The sequence below is a fragment of the Leptonychotes weddellii genome, chromosome 2 (assembly GCF_054177405.1).
Source record: "Leptonychotes weddellii isolate Sample4059 chromosome 2, ASM5417740v2, whole genome shotgun sequence".
Taxonomy (NCBI): Eukaryota; Metazoa; Chordata; class Mammalia; order Carnivora; family Phocidae; genus Leptonychotes; species Leptonychotes weddellii.
In genome coordinates this window covers 173,756,978-173,783,171 of record NC_138370.1, presented here as the reverse complement: position 1 = coordinate 173,783,171, position 26,194 = coordinate 173,756,978, and the positions used below count along the sequence as shown (strand labels likewise).

The 26,194-nt window shown below is 47.0% G+C and overlaps 1 protein-coding gene across 7 annotated transcripts in view; it reads left to right on the top strand.

Annotated features, from left to right (window-relative positions):
- Positions 1 to 26,194, top strand: part of EVC2 (EvC ciliary complex subunit 2) — a 124,793-nt gene that overhangs the window by 36,705 nt on the left and 61,894 nt on the right. For 6 of the 7 annotated variants that reach the window (XR_014143104.1, XR_014143103.1, XM_081812641.1 and 3 more), the window contains exons 8-9: positions 3,781 to 3,915; positions 7,413 to 7,552. Coding sequence is in view for 5 of the 7 variants with exons in the window: in XM_081812641.1 (XP_081668767.1) it covers positions 3,781 to 3,915; positions 7,413 to 7,552 (275 nt within the window). In the remaining 2 variants the exon portion in view is untranslated. The remainder of the gene's footprint in view (positions 1 to 3,780; positions 3,916 to 7,412; positions 7,553 to 26,194) is intronic. The other variant, XM_081812643.1, reaches the window with a different exon arrangement.

Sequence of the window (26,194 nt, the reverse complement as noted above, 5' to 3'; positions counted from 1 at the left end):
GATGGTAAATTTTATGTTATGTGTGTTTTATTATAATTTAAAATATTATTTAAAAAATTTTAATGGTTAAATATTCAGAACTCCAAAGGAAAAAGGAAAACTTAAAATTCCTAGAAAGCAAAAACAGATCCTTTTAAGATGTCATCAGACACATTTATGCCAGAAGACAGTGGGATGGTACTTCCAGTGTTCTAAAGAAAAATTATTTTGGACCTTGAGTTATAGATTCAGCCAAATGAGGGCAAAGTAATAACATTTTAAGACATATGAAATAAAAAATCTTTTCTAAACAGATTAACTTGAGAATAAATACATACTGCGAATACTCCATGGGAAAAAAAAGCATCCAAGGAAAAGAAAGAAATGGGACCCAAGAAACATAGTTTTTCTTTAATGAATAATGTGTGACAATACAGAAAGCTGTGAAGAGAGGGCTCCAAATGACAGGAGTGCAGCAAGCCTGGAAAGTAACCAGTCCTAATTAGATCAGAGTGTCAAAGCATTCTGGGAATGATGAGTTTAAGAAAAAAGAATCCACTCCCTGCAACAGATAGTATCATTAAGGGAATGCTATATAACAGGAAGGAAAAAGAAAGGCAATGAGAGACTCCAGGAAAAACAAAAAGTTACAGGAAAAGGAGTGTCAGTCCAATTTGAAGCAAACTAAAAATGTGGCATGATTTTGAACAATTGATAAAGTGTAAGAAAAGGGACTGAATTAGAAATATACTGCTTTGAGGAGCAGATATATAGTAATACAGGATTACATTTTTTACTTTATTCTTCAGTGAATAACATTTTCCTAATCATCATAATAATAATGTCTTTAAAACTTTTTTTTAGTTTTAGTTTCTGGAATGAACCTATAAACAACCACGAAGAATTGTGGTTGCAAAACAAAATATATATGTTATAAACCATACATATAAAATATATATGTGTGTAATATATATAAATATATTTATATATATAAGTATATAAATATATAAAAACCATATATATATATATAAAAGATTTTTTATTTCATATGTCTTAAAATGTTATTACTTTGCCCTCATTGGATTGATAATAAATTCTGGAAGAAAGAAGTGGGAAAGGCAAGTTGGAGGCAGGTGTGGGACACTAATGTCATTGTCTTTTTTAGTAAGATGACAAGGAGACAAGAAATAGTCTCTAAATTAAGTGCTATAAAAGTTGAAGTTTAATTTTTTAATTTGAAGGTACAAAAGTAGCTAATTGAAAAACTAAAAATAATCATTAAAATTAGAAGGAAGTGTAGAAAGGGATATTTATAGGTTACATACCCTATAAATTTGTAAGGTAAAAATTCTGACCTAAATTCACATCTGTCAAAACAGGAATTCAGTTAATAATATGTAATTTGATGAATCAATAAATAAAGATACATGCATAATTTTCAGAGTATTTAAATTAACTAACCATTCTGGTTAACTAAACCATGAAAACTGAAATCAATATCTGTTTAAGACATTTGCCCCTGGGAAGCTGGATTAGAGTGGATAGGGGAAGGTAACACAGGGAAATTTGCTTTTCTTTTTAAACACTTGACTTCTGTTATGAATTCTTTTTCCTAGTATACATACGTACATTACTGTGCTTTTTAAAAATAATAAAATGGTTATGTAATTGCTCATTATATGGATTGGATAATTTATAGAAACTTAAGATATAATCACTCTTTGTTTTGAGGACATTTAGGGTCCATACACATTTGTGTTACTTTATATGATGCCCTGCAAAATAGCCTTACATATAAACAAATCTTTGTGTATATTTCTAGACCAAAACCACCTTGTATATAAGCCTTTATGCATATTTTTGAATTATTTCCTGAGGAGAGAATCCTAGGCATGAAATTGCTGACTTAAAGGGCTGACCGTTATAAAGCCTTTTGTTATGGACACACATATTTTGTCCCTCTTATTTTTGAGTATGACACTTTGGTGAAAACATTCCAAAGGATGAAAGTGTTATCAAAATGTGAGGCTCTCAGTCCAGGTCTGTTTTTGAGGCCACCTTCTGATAAAATGACCCATTAATGGCCACCATATAGCTTCTCCATTATTGTACCAAAGGAGTTCCCTTCGTTTACACAGCCCACATAGGAAGACACGGCAAGAATCACTGGTGTTTAGTGAGCAAGTATTAAAGCCAGACACTCTTTTAATGATTTCATTCAACTTCATGCATATTCTTGTTTAATCCTCAGTACAACTCTTGGAGGGCTACTGTCTCAATTTGCAAGGGAAGGAGCAGAGGCAAAGAGAAATGAACTCATCTGACCAATACTACATGACCAGTAAGGCAGAGATGGTGCCACACCCAGGTGGTCTGAGTCCTGAGCCCAGGCTTCACCCGCTCTCCTGTTTACAGGTCCCCCTTACCTGTGAATAGGAGGTGGACCTGGGTCAGACTCAGTCAGTGCCCACACAAAGAGTATAATCACACAAATGGAGAAAGAACCCCAACTTACAGCCTGGAACACAGTAAATACTCAGTAAATAATTGTTGATTAATCAATGAGCCAAGCTTTGTGCTAATCTCTATACTACTATTTTATTTAATCCTCATTCTAGGATGTATTTTTATCCCCATTTTACAGACGAGAGAAGTGAGGTTGCTGGAGGTCAAGTCACTCATCCAGGGTATCACAACTGTTTTGACAGAGGCGGCATTTCAATCCAGATCTGTAGGATTAAAAATCCAGAGCTCTTTCTTTTGTTCAGAGTGTCTTTGGGAGAATTCAAGGAGTTAAGACTCATCCTGTGAAACCCTTAGCCTAGCCATTCTCAAATTGTGTTCCTCGGACAAATAGCACAGCAGCAGCCCCTGGGAACTTGGAAAAGCCACTTCTGAGGCCCTGTCCCCAGGTCTAGTGAATCAGGAGTCCAGGGTGGGGCACAGGGATGCGTGTTTCCATAAGTCCTCCTGGTTCAGATGCATGGTTAAGTGTGAGTGCAGGCTCAGTCCCCCATCTGACCCAACCCGAGTGCTTGTTGGATGCTATCTGCTGCTGTGGTCTCGAACCTGAAGCTGCATTGTCTAGCACTTAGCAGCTTCTCACGGCGGCTTGATGCCAGCCACTCCTGGCCTGCCACGGATGCATATTTGTCCCAGGCTCTCGCTGGCTGGAGCCCAGAGGATGCCTCTGAGGAGAGAGAGAGGGCTGGGCGTGTTAAACCAGGTTGTTGGTTTTGCTTGGCAGCCAGCCGCCTCCCGCTGTGTGATGCTTCCCTGCCCTGTGCATCCTCCAGCGTGGTCCTGAAGGCCAGCGTGGGCTGTGGGTTGCCCCTCGAAAGCTCTTGCGAAGGGGGAACAGACGGTGTAGGGAGAAGGGAAGGACACTACAGATTCTGCCCCTGACTCGAAACAGCTCACGGATCCCTAGTGCTGCCTTAGGTTTGTTACAGATGGATTCAGGAATGTACAGTTCTTGGGGGCCTGCCATATGCCAGGCTTGGGGTGGATGGTCCTACTTGTGCAAGCCATCGTGCTGGGTTCCTTGCAGTGTTTGTCCTGCTCAGTGCTTCAGATGTGCTGTGTGGAAGCCAGGCTATAAGGAAACAGGCTCAGAGAAGTCCAGCGACGGTCTCAGGCCAAGATGGTTTCAGCCAGTGGGACAGAGCTGGGCCCAAAGCCAGGCCCATCTCACTGCCTCCATGCTTCTTCTGCTGTAACTCTTCCTTATGACCTGACTGAAAGATGTGAAATGTGATCATGGACAATTCCACCCCTCCCCCACCGCCTCTGGTCCCCTAGGTTGTCCCAAACCATGGCCTTCATGCGGCAGGATTCTTCACAGCCTCCATCCTCTCCTTTGTGCTGACCTGGGTCACGCTTTTCTTCATGGCTCGGTATCAGTGTTTGAAGGGAAGCCTGCTCATCGGACATCAGGTGAGTCTCCATGTACGTTGTGTTCCTCGAGGGTAGTTCGATTGGCAGTAGATGTGAGGTTGACGTTTATCCTCCAGTTCAATGGGTCTCAGCCCTGGATTGATGTCCCAATCCCTGGGGAAATGACAGACACACGCTTATGTCCAGGCTCACATGCAGAGGCTCTGACTGGACGTCCCAGGATGTGCCCCTGTCATTAGTCGTTTTTAAAGCTCCCTGGATGATTCCAGAAGGTGGCCAGGGTTGAGGGCCCCTGCAGTCTGACTGAATAACCGAGCACCTATCTGTGTGGCCAGTTCCACGTTCAGGCCACGCTAATTCAGGTCCTGGTCCACACTCCCTGCTGACAAGTCTTTGGAGACTCACTTCATCCTCAGGGGGAGACTGGATACTTCGGCCCAGCTTGGGGAGCCCCCGTCACCAGCTTCTGCCCACTTCTGCTGCCACTGTCCACTTCCCACCTCAGACCCAGTCCACCCAGTGACTCAGCATTCCTTGAGAGCATGAGCTCACCACGCTCACACCAGAGGCTTTTTGATCCTCTCTGCCCTTCATGAGCATAGTTCTGGCTGGGATGGGAGCCCCATCTCCAGGTTCCTGCGCTAGCTTCTGTAGACTCCACCCAGCACATCTCCTAATCTGTTGGGTTTGTCTGTGAACGTCTTAATCTCTGTATTCCTGTCTTGCTCTGGGTTCCCACAGAAGCACACCCCGGGACCAGGGTCCAAATGCAAGTAGTTTATATGGGGAGTGGTCCCAGGAAGTATTGGTGTGGGGTCAGGAGGTGAGGCAGGAAGGGAAGGCAGCTGGTCAGGTTACCACTGTGGGCCCCTGGAGCTTCACCCTGCCTGGGACCTCTGGGGACAGTAGTCATCCCACCCGAGGAGGGAAGGAGCTGGAGTATATATCATACCCTGTTGGTCATTGGTTGAGGACATGGGGGCAAAGGGGCTGTTAGAAGGTGGGGGAGGAAGGACTGTCCTCCCCACTGAAAAGGCACTTGGAGACCAGAGAATAAGCAGGCCACTCCATACCATTTATGCAGACTTTTATTCAGGATAACTTACTGACAGGGGATCAGGTCGGGGGTGATCCAGGTACTGTGCAGCTATTCTCACAAAGTCCAGACCTTAGTCCACAGATTTTATAGAGTCAGGGGAGGTACAGAGGGCATTGTAGTAAGATCAAGGGTCCACTTATACCTCCAAGAGTTCGCATGCTCTTGGTTGACAGCTACCCTTTCATTAGATCTAATGGAACCATCCGTGTATGAGGAGGGGGAGAGACTATGCTATCTTTTAACAAATTTATGGATGTCCTAAATGAGCCTCCCCCTTCCAGCCTTGGTGGGCATTTCTAAGGTATGTATATTAATTTCCAAGGGACCTGGAACACGTAGCCCCAAGAGAGGACATGTACAAGATGGAGGGCCACAGAAGGAGTCAGTATTGTGAGCACTCCCGCAGGGGCCCGGACAGAGGGTGATGTTATTTCCCTGGCATGGGCTCTGAAGGCCAGTGAAAGCCTTTAGGGAAAGAAGTGTAGGTCTTGGCTGGTGGATCTTGGGCTAGTGGACACTGAAGCAGCAAGGGCAAGGGGACATGGGTAGAAAACAGATGGTATCTGCCACCATCCGTGCTGCCTGGTACAGAACCCGGTGCTTGGAAGGCCCTGAAAAAATGTGTGAGGGAATGAACGAGCCCTTGGTCCATCAGTGGTTGGACAGACGGGTCGGAAATCAGGGTGGTAGTTCATTGAGTGAGATGAGCTTTGCGGAGCTGCCACCAGAAGGCACTGCGGGGAGTAAGCATCCAGGAAGGCTGGAGCTCCTGTGACTCAGTGTCACCCAGGGCCCCAGCACCTTGAAGGGAACATCTGTCATCTCTCCCCCTCACTTTATATTGAGGAAACTGAGGCCCGTGTAGTTAAACACTTGCTTCAAGTGGCCAAGTGTAGGCTGGACCTGCTTCTGGGGGCTGTGTCTGGAGGCTGGAGGTCTTGTCCCTGTTGTTCACTGGTGTCTGCTTCCCAGAGGAGGGGATGGTCATTTCAAAGTGAGATCAGCCCACAGTGTCCGTGGCAGGCAAAAGGGAGGAGGAGGAAAAGGGCCCCTCTCATCAGACCTTGGGCTTCTCTCCCAAAGCCATTATCCATCACAGAACAAAACTTCCCTGCTGCTTTGATGAAGGAGCAGGAATCATTTCCTGGAGATGAAAGGCTGATCGTTACACCTGCAGAGAGGAGAAAAAACCGTTGATTTAAGGTCTGAAGACCCTTGAAGTTCACAGAATGAACTCTTTTCACATTTTACTTTATTTTTGGAAGCCTGAGGCAACCAATGAGACAGTGTGCTATAAAATACAAGACAGCCTTCTTCACCTCTTCTAACACTTCACTCCTTCTACCCTAGGAGTTAGATCGATTTGGGACCAGATTCCAACCCTGACTCCTCATGAGCTGTGTGAATGCAGATGATGTTATTTTACCCTTCTGAGCTTCGGTTTCTTATATGTAATATGGGGCAACAGTACTTACTTTGTTGTGACAGTTTTGTGATAATAACACATACAAGGCACAGGGGCAGGAATTCTTAAATATTAGCTATAGTTATTACCCATTTTGCAGAATCAACAATAAAGACAAAACAGATATATCTATCCAATCATTGGGTTGGGCTTAATTATCTCCCATGTCACTTCCATTTGACAATTCTATATTCTGATTAGAAACCAGCCAGATGCCTGAAGTTGAAGTCCATCTGCCAACTGGAATTTCTCTCTGCATGATGATTATGGTGATGGTGATGATGATGGTGCTGATGATGGTGCTGCTGTTGGTGGTGGTGATGGTGATGATGCTGGGGATGATGATGATGATGATAGTATGGTGATGGGGATGATGGTGGTGATGATCATGGTGATGGTGGTGGTGATGATCATGGTGGTGGTGATGCTGATGGTGATGGTGGTGATGCTGATGGTGATGGTGGTGATGATGATGGTGATGGTGGTGATGATGATGATGGTGATGGGGGTGATGGTGGTGATGATGATGGTGATGGTGGTGATGATGATGATGGTGATGGGGGTGATGGTGGTGATGATCATGGTGATGGTGGTGGTGATGATGATGATGGTGATGGTGGTGATGATGGTGGTGATGATGATGATGGTGATGATGGTGGTGGTGATGGTGATGGTGATGGCGATGATGTTGGTGAGATATTTTTATAGGTCTTTACAGGTTGCAAAGACCTTTCCATCCATTGTTTTGTCTATATGCACAATAACCCTGTGCAGGGCTACTACAATTATGATCCCATTCTTTGATGAGAAAATGGAGGCCCAGGGAAATGCAGTGTCTTATCTGAGTTTACCCTGCTCACAAGTGATGGGACCAGCAAGGTTCTCTGACTGCAGATCCCTGCCTTCCCTCAACGTTCTCAGCACATGACATTCACAAAGGCCCACTCAGTTGTTCCTGAAATTTCCCTGCAGGTTCAGCATCATGAGAGCAAGCTGGAACACTCCCAGTTCACGTCAGCCGATGGTGTCAATGAAGACCTTGCTCTCAATGACCAAATGATTGACATTCTGTCTTCAGAGGACCCCGGAAGCATGCTTCAAGCTTTAGAAGAGTAAGAATTCTCAATCATGCATATACTTACATATACTTGCTTGGATGTGATGAATGCTTTAACAGCACTGGCCTGAGAGCAAACACTGAGTACATTTCATTCATTCATTCATTCATTCATTCAGTTAATCATTCATTTGTTATTCAGTAGTCATCGTGGAACTACTGCTATGCTTAGTATTTGGGAAAAGGGATCAATAAGACATAGTTCATGCTATGAGCTAATGGGAAAAACAGACACATAAACAGAAGTGACCGTAAAAGTCTGATAAACACCATGCTAAAAGGAAAATCCAGCCTAACTGAGCCATGAAGAGGAAGTAATTACTTCCAAGAGGGTGATGCAAATGCTTCTCAGAAGAGAGATTTTAACTTGTCCTTGAAGCATGGATGTAGGCTTTCCAAGTGGATTAAGAGAAGAAAGACTTCAGGCAGAGGGAAGAAAGGGCAGATGAAAGGATAGGAAATGAGCAAGATGCATTTGGTGAAGCAAAGTAGCTTGGTACTACTGATGTGTGGATTGGGGTATTGAGTACAGAGAAATAAAGGAAGAGGCAGCTGGAGAGAGAGGCCAGGCCAGGCAGTGTGTTTGCTGAACTGAATTCCATTCTTTTTATTTATTTAACAAATACTTATAACGTACCACCTGTGTACAGCAGAACCTAGAGCCGGACGCAGTTCTGAACATTTCATGAATACGAACTCATAATCCTCTTAGCCACCCTACAGAGCAGGTATTGCTGTTCTTACCATCTTGTGGATGGGGACTTGAGAGAGGCTGCGGAGCTTTGTCCCGGGGTGCACACTAGTAAATGAGAGAGCCAGGCTCAAGCCCAGGCAGTCTGGCTGCAGGGTACATGCTCCCTATCAGGATGCTGCTGCACTGTTCAGGGCTTCTCCTGGGGGTCCCGGTCCACGAGCCGACTCACTCGGCAAGGCTCATCAGCTTGGCCTTTCCTCCTGTCCTTTTGGCAAATATTTAAAGAGGGCTTCTTTATACGTTTCCTTTCTAAGCGTTCAGTTATCTTCTAAAATTCTGTCTTATCTTTTACCTCTTCTTAAACATATGATGCCTAATTATCTTAAAATCTCTGCAACTTTATTATTTTACCATGGCCTGTGCCTGTTGTCTGTTGTTGCTCTTAGTTTGTGATCTTATTTCCCAGTCTCCTCCTGTGCCTGGGTAGTTTTGATTGTGTGCCTGACAGTGTATGTGAACATTTAGGAAGACAGTCGAGCACTAGGATGAGATTATCCACTTCCAGGCAGCTAGGGGCGTAATTGTGATTTACCTCCACCCAGTCAGAGACTGAGAGACTGAGATCACTCAGAGCAGGGCTTCAGGTCCTTTAAGGGCTTCTCTGTTTCTGGCTTATCTTTACTTTTAAGGCATTTTTACCAACCGAAGACTCTGGGACTTCATCAGGATGACCTCTCCTTGGAATCCCTGGACTTGAGTTTCTATCTCCCCAGTTCTATAGATCTGTTGAGAATTCTACAGAGTTTATCAGCCCTGGGCTGCTTCTTCTGGCATTTAGCAGGTGCCCTTCAGAACGGAGTGGCCCCAGATGAGGGGTTACCTACCTCTCTGAATTTATTTGTACTGCTAGGTCTTGACCTTGTCTTTTATTACTTCTTGTTAGTTCTCAGATGGTCTCAACCTAATTTTGCTTTTGCCTAGCTCTTCTAATTGTTTTCAATGTGATAGTTTTTCTAAATTACCTGGATCACTCTTAATAAGAACAGAACCCGTCTTTGTATAAGCCATATTCTAGACGATGAACAGGCATAGTCCCTGCCATGGGGGCAGCCTGTGAGAGAGATGGACAGGGACACAAGCAAGGGCCAAAATAGCACAGAGCATAGCACCACCGAGTGGTCCCTGGAGTTAGATCAGGTTTACATCTGGGTTGTGCTACCATGTGCCCTGGGTCAAGTTACTTAGGTGAAGACTCCGGGTGAGGCAGAGGCTAGGCTGTGGAGGGTTCTGGATGCCAGGCTCCACAGTGGGCACTGGAGACCCAGAGAGAGGCCTGTTAATATGGGCAGAGTCGTGTTCTTGAAGGCCAGTCTGGATACAAATGGAGAACGGCTTAGAAGGGTAAGTCCAGGGAGACTGTTGTAGGAGATGTGGATGTATGATGAGGGCAGGTGCTATAGGCTTGGGGAGGAGGGGGATATGCAGGAAGAGCCTACAAAACTTGGTCACTGATTGCCATGTGGCTGAATAGGTCTGCCCAGGGGGGTGTAGTTTGCACATTGCAGGGGAGGGAAAAACTCAGGATGCCTCCCTAGGGTTCTGGGTTCTGTTTACTTGTTTGAGTGGGAGAGGAGGGGGCATCCATCAGTTTTACTGCTTGGTAGATCTCTGGGTCTTCTGCCTGTAGAATGTCCACAGAGAGGAGGTATGAGAGGGGTAGGCCTTCATGAGAGCAGTGTGATGCTCAGTCTGGGGCCACGATCTTTGGAAGATCCATTTATACCAAATACCCATCTGAACACATAGGATTCTTAATTGGTTATATTAGGTTTTTATTTTTCCTTTCTTTGCTTGCTTGTTATACTGATGATTATTAGCAATGGGACCACATGGGAACCCCTCAAACTGGATTCCATTTATGACAAACTTCTTCTGATTCTAGGTTCGGTATGCATAGTTTCACCTGCGCACTTCCCCCTGGGGACTAATTGCTGTCAATTTGGAGTCACACGATGCTGATAAGCTATAATGCCTTATATTTTTATACAATACCTTATATTTGTGCAGTGTTTAAAAATGCAGAATCTCTTTTCCACATGTTAATTTGGTCCCCATGCTAATGCTCTTTGGGAGGACATCTTATTTTTTAGTATTTGCCAGTTGAAGGATCTGATGCTGTTCTGGGGAAAGAGGTGTATCCATAGTCACACATCTAGTAAGTGACAGGACAGGACTGGAGGTTTCTCTGTGGAATCTCGGCCATGTTTGTTTTTCACAAATAGTCTCTGAGCCCCAGTTTCTTCATCTCTCGACTGGGGAGACCATAAGTGCTGGGGGATACTGTAAAGTTTAATGATATGACAGGGACTTGGTGGCAGAGTCCTCTCTGGGTCTTGCCTCAGAGGAGGGACTGACTTGAAGGGAGATGAGCAGATGGTAGAGAGACGCATCAAGTAGATCAGCCCTTCTTGGAGTCTTTCTCAAGAGCGGTTCAAACAGCAACTGAAAAAGGGGGAGCTTGGCAGCAAGATCGAGCAGCTCTGGTCCTGTCTCCCAGGAGCCTGGAAATGGTGTGCCATGGCGTGGAGAGAAGGACCCGAGAGAGCACCAGAAACAGAGAGCGCTGTTTCTACTTCCTTAGGAGTGCCTGGTCACTGGTCTGAGAGAAGAGCTCTCTTATGTCCGACTCATGGCACTTTATGAGCAGAGGGGTGTTTTAAGCACAGAGGGATTTCCATCCTGCCTAAGGGCTGCCCCTCCCCAGCCAAGTGCCATCGTGCCGTGTCGGGCCTTCAGCCACAAACAAGCAGGGCTGTCCGTGCACAGAGCTGGGCATCGGGCTCTGTTCATCCATTTCTGGGTCCAGGGTCATGCGGCTTGGCTAACTGAGCTTTGTGCAGCCATTCGTGTGTGGTCCTTCATTTTAGCTTTATCAGAATGCCAAGGGCAACAAATTAAAATTTGCCACACTACCCAAGAGGGAGGAGGGAGGATTGGATGGGCAGCGGGGAGAAAGGTGGCCGGTTACTGGCAGAGATTGTTAAATGTCTCTTATTTACATTAAATGGTAGAAGCAGGTGATTATCAAAGTATTTCCTAGCTGAAAGTCTGTTTTCTTCCAAAACGTGGAAACGAAAAGTGAATTGAAATGATTTGGCTTGTGTGATCAAAACCTAGATATTTAATTTGCAAGTAGATCATACCCCACAACCTCTGGCCAGAGGAATTAGGGCTGTAATTAGCATATGTATGTATGTTACACATGTGTGTGTTACTACACAATAGTACACACAATAGTAACACATAATAGTAACAGTGTATAATGTAAATGGTAATAGTACCAAATGGAAGGTATTAATCATCCTGTCTTTGTTGTTGGTTCAATAAGTGATGACGTATAAGAAGCACGGGCTTCCTGGAGCCCCACATTCTGTGAAATGAACAGGCTGCAATGTGCTTGCTGCTCCTGGTGTGTGAATGCCCTGAGGACATGGAGGTTACCAAGATTTTATTCTTGTAAATCACCTAGGAGCTCTGGAATTTTATATTTCTTTTTCCCTGGGCACCAGTCTTGTTTTGCCCGAAGAATGTTTAATATTGATTATTAAGCATGACCTGAGAGTGCTCAGCTGGAGAGCTGCATTTATCCTGTCCCCCATCTCCCCACTCCCCTGTCCCCTCCCCTGCTCCCCTCTCTGCTTCCCTCTTCACTCCCCTCCCAGCTCCCCTCCCCTCCTCCACTCCCCCATCCCAACATTCAGTGTTTATTGAATGCCTGTTCTGTTTCAGACTCCGTGGTTGAATGCTCATTTTAGAGATCCGGTGATTTTTTTTTTTTTTAAGCACAGCATTGTCAGTTACTTTGAATCTTTCCATCTTGACTTACAGTCGGGCTTAGGAGCTCCCAGAAAGAAAATGTCACTCAGAATGTCAGGGGCTTAGGATGCATGGAAATCTGTGATTCTCTCCCCACTAAAAACAGCTTTTTTCTCTAGCAAATAATTTATCCTATTTATAATTCTTACGTGAAGTTTAACTGAGCTTCTAAATATGCCATTAGGTGTCTTGATTGCCGCCTCGTTTCTCAGACCCGTCGGAGTCCTAACCTTGCGCTCTCTTGCTGATTTATTTTTAACAAAGGCCATCTCCTTGGTTTGCCCTGTTGTTTATCTTTGACATCATTTCTTCATGGTCTATCTCTTACAGAGAGGATATGAGGGAGAGGTCTCTCCTGTGGTTTGTGTCAGGCTCCTAGATGGTTGTCATGATGGAGGTGGCTCAGCCCTGGGCATGCAGAGACAAGAGGGAGGAGGAACCAGCACCACTGGCAGTTCTCAGAAGCTTCTAGAAGCGTGGAGAGCCCACAGTGCCTTAGCTCCGGCCTTGCTCTGGCCCTGACCACCACCAGACACCTCTTGCCCATGACCTTAGGTAATTCTCACAGCGGCTCTGGAAAGGAAGCTGAGGTTCAGAAAGATTGATTGGTTTTGCCTAAGGTCACACGAGTGATAATGGGTTTGGGCCCAGGCCTTCGTGCTTTCAGATCCACTGTTGTATTGACAAAACAGCTTTTAAAAAATATTGCACTTAGATTTTTCCAAAAGAGGCAAAGGAAAAGAAAAGAAGAATGTTCAGGAGTGTGTTTATTTCCTGTTATTTAAAGGAAGCTCAACACTGTCTTTTGATACCACCAGCTTCCCCTTCTAAACTGTCTCCAAATTATGGTTCGTACAGAGTCAGCATTCTGTGAGTATTGGTTGAATCGAGGCTTTTAGATCCATGTATTGAGTGGTTTCCCTGTGCTGGCCATGGGGTATGTTTTTTTTGTTGTTGTTGTTGTTGTTGTTTTGTTTTGTTTTACATAGCGCCCTTTTTATTCTTTTTTTTTTTTTTTAATTTTTATTTATTTATTTGACAGAGAGAGACACAGCGAAAGAGGGAACACAAGCAGGGGGAGAGGGAGAGGGAGAAGCAGACTCCCAGCTGAGCAGGGAGCCCGATGCGGGGCTCGATCCCAGGACCCTGGGATCATGACCTGAGCCAAAGGCAGACGCTTAACGACTGAGTCACCCAGGTGCCCCCGTCCTTTTTATTCTATATTAACACTGCGGAGATGTGATTTTCCTTCTCATTTCTGGAACTTAAGCGGGAAATTAACTTCAGGGAAATTAAGCGACTTACCCCAAATTTCTGTAGTTTACTTGTTCTTTCTGGGTTGTTTGCTCCTGTGTGCAGTCATTTTTAAAACGTGGGAGGCCCTGGCTCGATGCTGGCAAATCGTCCAGGTTTTGGTCGTCATGGGAAGCACGTGAGCAGAATACAAAGGCTCGCAGGCCTACCCCCGTAGTTCCATAATGTGGAGGGGCTATGAAGGGGCAAGGTGCTCTGTTACAGAATAGCAGGGGCTCACTTTCGTGTGGGGGCTCCGGGAGGCCCCTTTAAGGGGAGGGTCGGGGGAGCTGAGACCTGAGTGATGAGCACCTGGTGGGGGCCACATGGACGGAACTCAGGAAGGGATGTACATAGGCACTTGAGGGTTTAGAAGGGGATGAGGCCAGCATGATAGGAGCACGCGGAAGTGGGCTGGAGGGTCGCACCGAGCCAGTGCGAGCATGACCTGAAGCAGGTTCCCCCATAAACTTGACGGAGAGTCACCAGCAGGTACATTAGAGGTTATAGGGTTCATTTCACAGCTAAGGTGGTGAGAAGGTGCGGCGTTACTCAACCCAGAACTAAGCACAGCACGTTCCCAGGTGTGACACGGCCTCATGGGCTGCCCAGAGTTCGCCCCAGGGTGTCCGGCTGTGGGGGGGACACCCTTGCAGAGAGGTGTTCAGTCGGCCTCCACCAGGTCCCTTGGCCGTGGTCCAGCTGGGCTGCACAGGGGCCACTCTTCAGGGCTGCTTTTCCAGGAAGACCTCCAAGGTGTAGGTCTCTGTGATGTCCCTCCCGCAGGCTGCATGGGGGTCTGTGGGATCAAGGGATGGACGAGGGAGGATGAGCAGCACCCACTGACGGCTTGGGATTGGGCTTTGTGGGAGAAGCGTGGTCAGCTACGGGGATGCTGCTTCCTGAGACAAGGGAAGAGGAAGAATTGAGTTTTGAGGAAAGATCAGAGGCACTTCCGGGCTGGGCGAGTTGAAGATGCCTGGAGACACCAGATGGACATGTCTGTTCAGATGCAGGCTCGGGCTGGAGGTAGCAGGACGGGGACCCAGGAGGGAGCCCGCGGAGAGTGGAGAGCGGCATCGAGGGGAGGGGAGCGGGAGGACGCCCTCAGGAACTGCAGCCTTTACACCATCAGAAAAGTAACAGGAAACCAGGGCAGTGAGGGCAGGAAAGCCGAGAGAAAAGAGGTCCCAGAAGAAGGGGTGACGAGCCGTGTCTGATGTTGCCTGCAGTTCAATCAGGTGAGGACTGGAAGGTGTCTTGTTTTTGCCGCCAGGACATGGCTGAGGGCCAGAGCGGGTTTGGGGAGCACGGGACCACCGTAACCATTGTGACTCCCCCACTTTGCTGTGCAGGGAAGCAGAGGTGGGGAGCAGCAGACTGAGGGGAACCCAGGGCCTGGAGAAGGACATTTACGGTGATGCCAGAGGATCTGAGCTTTCTGCTGGGGACGCTCCTCCACAGACAGGGGGAGGCTGAGGGTTTGGGCGGAGGGCAGGGACAGTTGCAGGAAAGAGGATACTGAGAAGGTGGGAGCCAGGGCTCCGGTGTCAGCACTTGGGAGGGGCTGGGCCCTCCGGGAAGGAAGGTCCAGAGAACAGAGACGCGTGCAGGGGTGTGGGTGGGAGGTGTGAACATGGCACGTACCTGTGTGATGCTTCTCAGTGACGCACAAGGTGAGGACGTCAGGAAGAAGAGGGGAGGACTGTGGGAAGGTATGGGACAGTCCTGCCAGCGTGGGGAGGTGGCTTACTAGCAGAAGCCCAAAGAGTTACGCGGCAGGTAGCGTGCCCATGTGAGGCTGGAGGTCCCAGCCGGCCTAGATGAGGGACTAGCTCCTGCAGGGCTCTGCTGGGAGGTGCAGAGGCTGCCGAAGGTCGGGGGGTGGAGCCCAGGGGCTAGAGGTTGGGTTGAGAAGCCAGACCGCCTGGTGTGGGTCCCAGCGGGGGCACTTACAGTCAGGTGACTCTGGGTGTCTTATCTATTAGGTGGGGCGGGAGGGTGCTAGGACAGAAGCTGGCCCCAGGCTCTCTGTTTCAGGGGAGCAGGAGAGGGAGGAGAGGTGTTTCCCGTGGCTGCTGTAAAAAATGACCGCACACTTGGGGGCTGCAAAGAACAGAGCTTCTTCTCTCTCGGTGCTGGAGGCCACAGGCCCAAAGTCGGTTTCACGGGGCTGCAGTCAAGGTGTTGTTGGGAGGACCGCCTCCCTCCGGGGTGGGGTCCGCCAGCCTAGGCGGAAACCCCGCCCACACGCCTGTGCCCTGCTGCCCAGTTCCGACAAGGTGCCGGGTTCCCGCCCGAGGTGGAGGGGGGGCTGACAAGCCAGAACGGGATTTTTTATGGGGGACAGAACGGGGATGGCGGCAGAGCGGGGCGGCAGTAATGCCCATCTGGTTTCCATGGCAACCCTCCCTGTCCTCTTCCTGGCAAGGTGAGGGTTTCTTGGAAGAGACGCTTTCCTTCTTCCAGCAGGTGCTTTCTGACCCCCGCTGAGCGCCTGGCGCTGTGCTAGGCGAGGTGCCAGAGAGGAAGCTGAGAAAAGCAAGCGCCCCCAAGATGCCCACCATCTACGGGGTAAACGGCGCGCACACAAATAAATACAGCACCGGGAGATCGCGCAAGCTGGAATAAGCATGGAAAGCGCCTCTGCGGCACGTGAGTGGTTTCCACCTGGTCCAGTGCGCCTTTGTGGGGTGTGATGTGATGTTCTCCCTGACTTAGCATCCCACCTAATCCACACCGCCCCATCCAGGACACGAGGCTCACGCATCGTCCTAGGGGTTTCTTAGAGATAAAAGGAATTACCTCACCTGTTGGAGGATCTGAGGGGCTCAATAAAGAGCTCCCCTCAACTTGGAGTCCTGAGCCAGGTGGGACATAAGACATACATCAGGCATGTTCCCCAACCTGGCCAAAAGAATAAATCAGCCATCACTTTCATTACACTGAAAAGCCAGGTCGGAGGATGTGGCTTTATGGGCCGGCATTATGAGCCCCACAGTGAGACGCTGCTCCCCATAAAGCCAACTTCAGAGACGCCTGCTCTGGGTCACCAGGTGCTGTGGCTGTTCATGCTGAGTGCCAGTCCCTGGGCCCCCGTCAGTTCCCTCACAGAGCTCCTCCACACGACGGGGCCCCGAGGCCCGGGAGATGGGCATGGTCCCCCATCTTGATTATCCAGTCCCAACCAAATGGATACTCGTCACAAACACCACGTCTACGCAAGCAGGCAGGAGTAAAGCGGCTTTTCTGGGGATGGCGGTGCTTATAGCAGACGTTTGGGGTTTTGCCCCGGACCACCACCTTGACCTTACTGTCCATGGTCTGTCTGGCACCAGCCACAGATAGCAGCCGGGAGAGAGGCTGTCAAAAGCAACCCAGAAACTAACTCCCTGTGCCCCGGGGAAGACCACGCGCATAGTCCCCGACTCTGATTAATGTCCACGTTGCTTTTTTCTGTCTCTCAGCCAATTTTTTGAATAGTAAATAATGAACGAGGCAAAGAATTAGAGCGGCATAAAAGACTGTACTGTGAAAATCAAGTAGTCTTCTTATCCCTGCACCGAAGGCAGTCCATTCCCCATGCCACGCATGTATCCTGTGGAGACTGTCCATGGCGGTATGCATATTTACACAAGTACTCCTTTTTTAAAATGTTAAATAATAGCATACTTTACACCCTGTTTTGCTCCTTTTTCCCCACGTTGCAATAGTCTTGGAGATTGTTCAACATCTATAACTATAGAACAGCCTGTTCTTAATTTTAAGTGGCTGCATAATATTCTAATAATAGTAAAGATTGCTGAATTTATTGATAATTTAATATAAGTGAGAGACAGCTGTGATTGTTTTTAATTATTTATTTAAACTCAAGTTAGTTGACATATAGTATATTATTAGTTTCAGCGGGAGAGTTCAGTAATTTATCAGTTGCATACAACACCCAGTGCTCATCCCATCACGTGCCCTCCTTAATGCCCATCCCCCAGTTACCCCATCCCCCCACCCATCTCCCCTCCTGCAACCCTCAGTTTGTTCCCTAGAGTTAAGAGGCTCTTAGGGTTTGTCTCCATCTCTGATTTCATCTTATTTTATTTTTCCCTCCCTTCCCCTATGTTCATGTTTTGTTTTCTTTAATTCCACATATGAGTGAAATCATATGGTATTTGTCTTTCTCTGACTTATTTCACTCAACATAATACCCTCTAGTTCCACCCACGTTGTTGCAAGTGAAAGATTTCATCCTTTTTGATGGCTAGTAGTATTCCACTGTGTGTGTGTGTGTATATACACACCACATCTTCTTTATCCATTCATCTGTTGTTGGACATCTGGGCTCTTTCCACAGTTTGGCTATTGTGGACATTGCTGCTATAAACACTGGGGTGCAGGTACCCCTCTGATCACTATGTTTGTATCCTTTGGATAGATACCTAGTAGTGAAATTGCTGGGTCATAGAGTAGCCCTAATTTTAACTTTTGAAGAACCTCCATACTGTTTCCCAGAGTGGCTGCACCAGCTTGCATTCCCACCAACAGTGTAGGAGGGTTCCCCTTTCTCCACATCCTCACCGACATCTGTCGTTTCCTGACTTGTTAATTTTAGCCATTCTGACTGGTGCGAGGTGGTATCTCATTATGATTTTGATTTGTATTTCCCTGATGCTGAATGATGTTGAGCATTTTTTTCATGTGTCTCTTGACCATTTGTAAGTCTTCTTTGGAGAAATGTCTGTTCATATCTTCTGCCCGTTTCTTGACTGGATTTTTTGTTTTTTGGGTGTTGAGTTTGATAAGTTCTTTATAGATTTTGGATACTAGCCCTTTATCTGATAGGACATTTGCAAATATCTTCTCCCATTCTGTAGGTTTTCTTTTAGTTTTGTTAAATGTTCCTTTGCTGTGCAAAAGCTTTTTATCTTGATGAAATCCCAAAAGTTCATTTTTGCTTTTGTTTCCCTTGTCTCTGGAGACGTGTCTAGCAAGAAGTTGCTGCAGCTGAGATCAAAGAGGTTGATGCCTGTGTTCTCCTCCAGGATTTTGATGGAGTCCTGTCTTAACATTTAGGTCTTTCATCCATTTTGAGTTTATTTTTGTGTGTGGTGTAAGAAAGTTGTCAGTTTCATTCTTCTGCATGTGGTTGTCCAATTTTCCCAGCACCATTTGTCTTTTCCATTGGATATTCTTTCCTGCTTTGTCGACCATACAGTTGAGGGTCCATTTCTGGGCTCTCTAGTCTGTTCCATTGATCTATGTGTCTGTTTTTGTGCCAGTACCATACTGTCTTGATGATTACAGCTTTGTAATAGAATTTGAAGTCAGGCATTGTGATGCTCCCAGCTTTGGTTTTCTTTTTCAACATTACTTTGGCTATTTGGGGTCTTTTGTGGTTCCATACAAATTTTAGAATTGTTCCAGCTCTGTGAAAAATGCTGCTGATATTTTGATAGGGATTGCATTGAATGTGTAGATTGCTTTGGTTAGCATAGACATTTTAACAATATTTGTTCCTCCAATCCATGAGCATGGAATGTTTGTCCATTTCTTTGTGTCCTCTTCAATTTCTCTCATAAGTGTTCTATGGTTCTCAGAGTACAAGTGTTTTACCTCTTTGGTTAGGTTTATTCCTGGGTATCTTACGGTTTTTGGTGCAATTGTAAATGGGATAGATTCCTTGATTTCTCTTTCTTCTGCCTCATTGTTAGTGTATAGAAATGCAACTGATTTCTGTGCATTGATTTTATATCCTGCGAATTTGATGAATTCCTGTATCAGTTCTAGCAATTTTTTTTTGTGGAGTCTTTTGGGTTTTCTACATAGAATGTCATAAAAGACTACTTCTTTTCTGATTTGGATGCCTTTTATTTCTTCTTGTTGTTTGATTGCTGAGAGTAGGACTTCTAGTACTATGTTGAACAGCAGTGGTGAGAGTGGACCTCCTGTCATGTTCCTGACCTTAGGGCTAAAGCTCTCAGTTTTTCCCCATTGAGGATGATATTCGCCGTGGGTCTTTCATGTATGGCTTTTATGATGTTGAGGTATGTTCCCTCTATCCCTACACTGTGGAGAGTTGTCATCAAGAAAGGATGCTATATTTTGTCAAATGCTTTTTCTGCATCTACTGAGAGGATCATATGATTCTTGTCCCTTTTTTTATTAATGTGGTGTATCACATTGATTTGTGGATGTTGAACCACCCTTGCAGCCTAGGAATAAATCCCACTTGGTCTTGGTGAATAAACCTTTTCATGTACTGTTGGATCCTATTGTCAAGTATAGCTCTGATTGTTTTATGTGCATTAACCTATCTACTCCTCAGAGCAGCCTCAGAGCTAAGGACTGTTTATAGATGAGGAGACTAAAGCACAGCATGTGAGTCATTCTCCAGAGTCACACAGCAAGTAGGAAGATGTAAGCCCAGGTGGTCTGAGTGCAGAGCCCACACGGTTGCCCCGTGCTCCCCAGCCCCCGGCAATCATAGAGCTGTTAACCTCCCGCATCGAGGGCTGTTCGCATGCATGCAAAGTTAACTGCAGCATGGATTCTTTGAAGGGAAATTGTCTTATTGTGTGCTTTTCGTAGATGCTGTCGGATTGCCCACCACCGAGGCCAGGCCAGTTTACCGTCTAGCCTAGGAGAGTCCCTGTGTCACATACCCTAGTCACAGTGGCTCCAGATCGTTCTACCCATGTCAGTCTGATAGGAAACCGTGGCACTTCCTGTAGCTCCAATCTGCACGTTTCCTTCTAACGCACGAAGTTGGACATCTTTCACACGTGGAAGGGGTATTTGTGTCTCCTTGTCTGGTGAGCAGAGGAGATGGCCTGGGCTTAGGCTGGACCGTTTGCGTGCAGTGCTTGTCCCCCTCTCCTGATCTGCCACTTAATCATCCAATGACCTTGAGCACAACCCGTAACCTCCATGTGCCTCCAGGGCCTCATCTGAACCCGGGGTGGTGATGTGCGCACCCCACGGGAGGTGAGGGTTTAATGAACTCCCCTATGCCCAGAGCCGAGAACAAGGGCTCTGGCCGGGCTCCTGGTACGTGATGCACCTGTTTCCAGACCCTTTAGTTCTTGGCTCTGTTCTGCCCATTGGACTCCACGTTTCCTTCTATGACTCAGCCTCATAGATTTTGCAGAAATGGGCTGCAGTTACTCAGTGACTCCTGGCTTCTAATTCTTTGCTCTACCCGAGCATGTCATGCACTGTTCAGTCCACAGTGGGCACGAAGGCTGGCAACAGGCCAGGTCCTGGCCCCCCGGAGCTCATAGTGTAGTTGGGGGGACAGGCATTCCTGAAAGAATCGCATGGAAAAATATGTGATTACACAGGGTGCTGGGCACCGTGAAGGAGGTGATCCCTGGTGCTCTGAGAAGCTGGTGTTAGAGCCCTTCTTGGGCTGGAGGTTTGGTGTGTGGTCAGTCACCGGGAGGCTGACTGGGGACAGCAGTGACTCAGGCAGGGGCATAAGCTTTAGGAAACTCCAGGCCATCAGGTTATCCCGGGGTGTTGACCTGTGGCTGGAGAGGGAGGCCGGCCCTGTTGTGGAGGCTGGACGGCTGGGCATGAGCTTCGGGCTTTGATCTGGATTGGGGTCCGTTGGCCCTTGAGAAGGCGAATACTGACACCAGAACTGTGTCCAGCCCCCTTGCCGCTTCAATTTCGGTGGGAATTGCAAAGTGCCTTTCTTTTCAAGCATTCATGGATCTCATGTCGTGATGTTTACCCAGGGATTTAGTTCAGACTTTTTACTTTGAAAATCGTTGCTTTGTTGTTTTTGCCTATTTTTTTTATAAACACATGAAACTATCCAAGATGCTCAGTTGACACTCATGTACACAGATCTCTTTGGGAGGATATTCTGTCCTGATCACCATGGTCTGAGTAGGGGGTAGGGGGTATGTCAGCTTGAGATTCCTAAATGTCATGGGTATTTCAGTGCTGGGGGACGTCAGCTTTCTAGATGTGTTGTCACCGAAGATTCTGATATAAGCCGTGATCACAGAGTAAAGCTCCGAAGACCAGCTGACAGGTCAGCCCTTCATGGCCCTCCTTCTTGCTTTCACTCATTTATTCCCTCACCCAACCAGTGTTTCCCAAGCACTTTCTCATTCAGAGCCATTTTCTGTACACCATGGATGCTGAAATGGGTCAAAACCAGAAACTCACAGTTCACAGAGAAGACAGACTCACAGACAGTCCTGGCAAGATGGTACAGGATGCAGGTGGCAGGAAAGGGGGCACTGCTGGGGGTGGGGGGACGCTGCTGAGGGGTGGGGCGGGTGAGGGCTCCACCAAGAAGGCGTGGCCTCAGGCAGATGGAGGAACCAGAGGAAGAGGGAGGGAGTCAGGCTACGGGATAGATGTGGCCCCATGAATTTAGGCTTTCGGTTTATCCACCCAGGAGACATTTAATGAGCAACTCCCCTTGCTAGGCATTCTCTAGATGCAGCAGGGACCAAAGTAAAGTCCTCGTGCTCACACGCTGTCCATGGTTGGGGGGACATAAAATAAATAGACATGAAATGTAAGGAGGTGAGGGGTTGATGCAAAACAACCACGTAGGGACTGGGGAGCACTGTGTTAAGGCGGTGCATTGGGAACAGCCTTCCCCACAGGATGGCACTGGAACAGGAAACCCTGGAGGGACCCATGAGGATGGTGTCCCTTCCTCCCTGGGAGAAGAGTTAGGAAGTCTGTAGAGTCTTGATGCTACAAAGAATCCTGGAGGCCATCTGGCCTAAACTGTTGGCCAGAGCAGAAATATTCTCTAGCAAGCCTCCTAGATGGCTAATCCATTTCTACTTGGATATCCTGTTGATCGTGAGGGACTGCCATCCCTTGGAGATTGTTATGGGTTGAATTATGTCCCCCGCAAAAGATACGTTGGAATCCTAAGCCCCGTTACCAGCAAATGTGCCCTGATTTGGAAATAGCATCTTGCAGATGTGATGGAGCTCAGGTGAGGTCAGGCAGGTAGGCCCTAATCCAGTATGACAAGTGTCCTTACAAGAATTGGGAAGTTTGGACACAGACACAGAGGGAGAGCCCTCTGTGAAGACGGAGGCAGAGATCGTGGACTTCCTGAGCATCGGCAGCTAGGAGAGGGGCCTAGGCTCATAGCCCTCAGAAGGAACCACCCCTTGCAACGCCTTGATTTTGGTGTTGAAATCTCATTGGTTATGCTTTGTTACAGCAGCCCTGGGGACAAGTACAGTTCCCCATGTCCATGTGGGCAGCTTGTCCTCCTTGAAAATCCCTCCTGTTTTTAACCAGACGTCTACACCAGTAGTTCCATGTGAGCAAACACGGGGACTAACCAGGCGAATTGTCTGCATCATCCTGACACATCCTCTGCAGCGTCCCTCCCTCCTGCTCTCTTGCCTTCTCACGGCCACCACCCGAGGCCTGACTATCACCCTGTCTTCACTGGCCTCCTGCACTGACCTCACATCCATCCCCCGGGCCCCGGGGCATTCTCCACACACCAGCCAAGGGGGTCTTCTCATGACCCTGACCGGGACACTTGCTAGAAGCCCTGTGCTGGCATGCTTTTGGTAAAACCCTAATCCTCACACAGCCTGCAAGGCTCCATGTCATCTGCCCAAGCCAGTGAGGCCCGGGTTGGAGATACTTTGTGTGCACATGATCGCAATTGCCAGATTTTGAAGAAGACAGAGGGACTAGGACAATGATGGGAGCTGTAGGGAGGCGGGTGTCAGGTGATGAAGAGGAAGACCTTTCTGTCTGAGCTCTATGATAACGGAAAGAATGCCTGGAGAAGCGGGTAGTTCCCCATCACCGTCTGTGTGTGTGTATATATGTGTGTGTGTGTGTGTGTGCGTGCAAAGCAGAAGCTGGGGGACTCCTTGGCAGGGAAGGTGTTAAGGAAATCTGAGCATTGGTTGGAAAGATGACTTAGCTGACATCCAGGGTTTATCTTATTTCATCTTTAAATGTTTCATCCTACAGTTTCTTTCAGATGCTCTTCAGGATCTGTCTTTCCAAATAAGAGTTTCAAGAGTTATCTGTCTAGCCAGCTAGCTATAACCCATCTGTCCACTCATCCGTTCATCCATCCATCCATCCAGCCACCCACCACCATCCCTTTATACATATATATATATATCCTTCCATCTACCTGCCCACTCATCCATCCATCCATCCACCCATCCATCCACCAGCCACCCATCCATCCATCATATATATGTCCTTTCATGCACCTACCCTCCCATCCATCCATCTGCCCAGCCACCGCACCCATCCATCCATACATATGTCCTTCCACCCACCTACCCTCCCACCCAGCCATCCATTCACCCATCTCTATGTTATATTTCCTTCACATATTCTTTTCTTTGCCATAAAGAATGATATCAAGGAAGACTATGGCAGACGTACCTACAGCAACATCAATGTGAAATAACATTTTCTAGCATCTGTTTTGTGCTAGGCACTAGCTAGGTGCTTTGAGCATGTTGGTGTGACTGAGGCAGTCGATAGAGGGTAGAGTGAGGACTCTGCAACCACATGCCATGGCTACGAATCCCTGCTCTGCCACTTAATAACTATGCTGCTTTCAACGAGGTCTTTTACATTTTCTGTGCCTCAGTTTCTTCACCTGTAAAAAAAATAAAGGTTAATCACCTACCTTATAAGATTATTGTGAGGATTAACTGGGTCAATATTTGTAAAGCTATTAAAACAAAGCTTGTACATAAGAGGTACTGCTACTAATCCTCTTAATGACTTTCACTTGACATGGGTGATAATATTCTCATTAACCAACCTGGAAACTAGGCTCAGAGACATCAGGTAACTCACTTGAGTCACCCAGCTCTGAAGGGATGGTGCTGAGATTAGGGGCTGAGTTGCTGTGATTCCCAAGTTCATTGTGCTTTCAGACATGAGGAAACACTCACCACCTTCTGTGATGAGGTGATTAGTGGGTGCCTGAAAGGGAGCTGGGAGGAAAGTTCCAGGAAGATTAGAAGTGGGCAGAAGAACGCTCACTTCTTTTCATCTGTCGCAGAGGATTGGTGCATGGGGGTGTGGCCAGTGAGTGGGCGGGGAGCGGGCAGTGATTAGGAGCTGGTGGTATTCTTCTCCCTTCTTGGAGCATGAGGCCAGGAGAGGGCGGGCCGGCTCCACCCGGCTTCTGAACAAAGGGCTCTATAGGAGGAAAATATCACAGAGGAAGGATGCAGACTGCTGACACCTTGTATCCTACACTCTGAGTTTTTACTAAACCAGAAGTGTATGGTTTAATCGTAACTTTTACTGATGTCTCGCTCATATACGGTGACTATTTTCACTCTGATTTAAGCTCTCACTAGTTTTGACAGTGAAGATACTCAGGAGGTATTTTCCCTGCTCAATTTGCATTGTCCAGGCCCTCAAATTGACAGTTACAAATATGATTTTTGGTCCTGGCACGGAATCCCCCTGCAGTGTTGGCTGTCCGTGGAAACTGGCTCCTAGAAGGAAAATTTCAGTTTCCCTAGTACTGATTGGTTTTCGAGGGTTTTCACTGGTAATGCTCACCCTAGCTAACTTGAAGATGTTGGATTTGTACTGTGAAAAATGGGCGTTGGATACTTCTTTTTCCTTCTGAATTAATTATCCTCCATGCTAATGAGGTCTCTTTTCACATTCAAGAGAACATTTTCTGCCTTGTGTGTCAAATCCTGTCCTCATTTTGTGTTCTGACACCTCACTTGCCGTTTGGTGAGAACTCGATTAATTTTTACATGAAATAAATAAGGAAAAAGACACTAATGTCATTCCCTTTTTTTGATTATCAGTAGCTAATCAAAGTACTAATCAGGCCTGGGATAATTTAAGCTGTGTCGTTTCTTTTAGAAAGAGGTTGTCGTAAGCAAGCCTGTTCAATAAACTTGAACGGCTTCTATTTATTAAGTATCTCTTGTGCTGGACGTGAAGGCCCGCCTTTACAAGAGGTGGATGGTTGGTACAGGGTGTGTGTGCAGCAGAACTAGCCTGGGCAAATACGCTCATCTTACAATGCGGTGACAAGATGACATTTTTGTGACCTGGAAAAAAATGGATGTCCCCTGGAACACAGTGTCTGAATCCTGCCAACTTGCAGTAAGAATCTCAGCCCAGCATATGTGACTCACAGGGGCTCCGGCTGTCTCATGGAGCCATTAGGGACTTTTGGGGGGTGTGGAAAATATGCACATTTCATTATAAACGATTTAAGATGCCACAGGAGACAGTTGGAGTTACCTCCACAGCAGTGGACCCGGTCCTGTATGTCGGCAATGAATTCCTAATACTTATTTTCCTCTCCTGTGGCCATTTGGGAAATGAACAGATGAGAGTTAGCCTCATTAGCTGCATGGTATTTTAATTGGTTTAAAGGGACATTTTTCTTTCCTTTGTGGCTTTGGGACATCCTGGCAGTTTTCTTTGTTGTTGCTTCTGACAGCTGATCCATGGTGATTAACATTAAAACTGTTTAAACAGAAAGTGCTTATGAGATTGTCCCCCCAGGCATTTGGGAAGGGTGAGCTGTGCGGGATACTCTATTCTGCCGCTGCTGTCCTGGGATGCGAATAGCCAAGAACAGGGAAACAGGGATGACTTAGAATAAACAAAATTCGAGATGCTATGCCGTGCATTTTAAAGATTGTTTGATTGATTATATTTATTCATTTAAGAGCGAGAGAGGGAGAGCACGCGAGTGGGGAGGGGCAGAGGGAGAGAGAGAATCTCAAGCAGACTCCACGCCAAGCACAGAGCCCAATG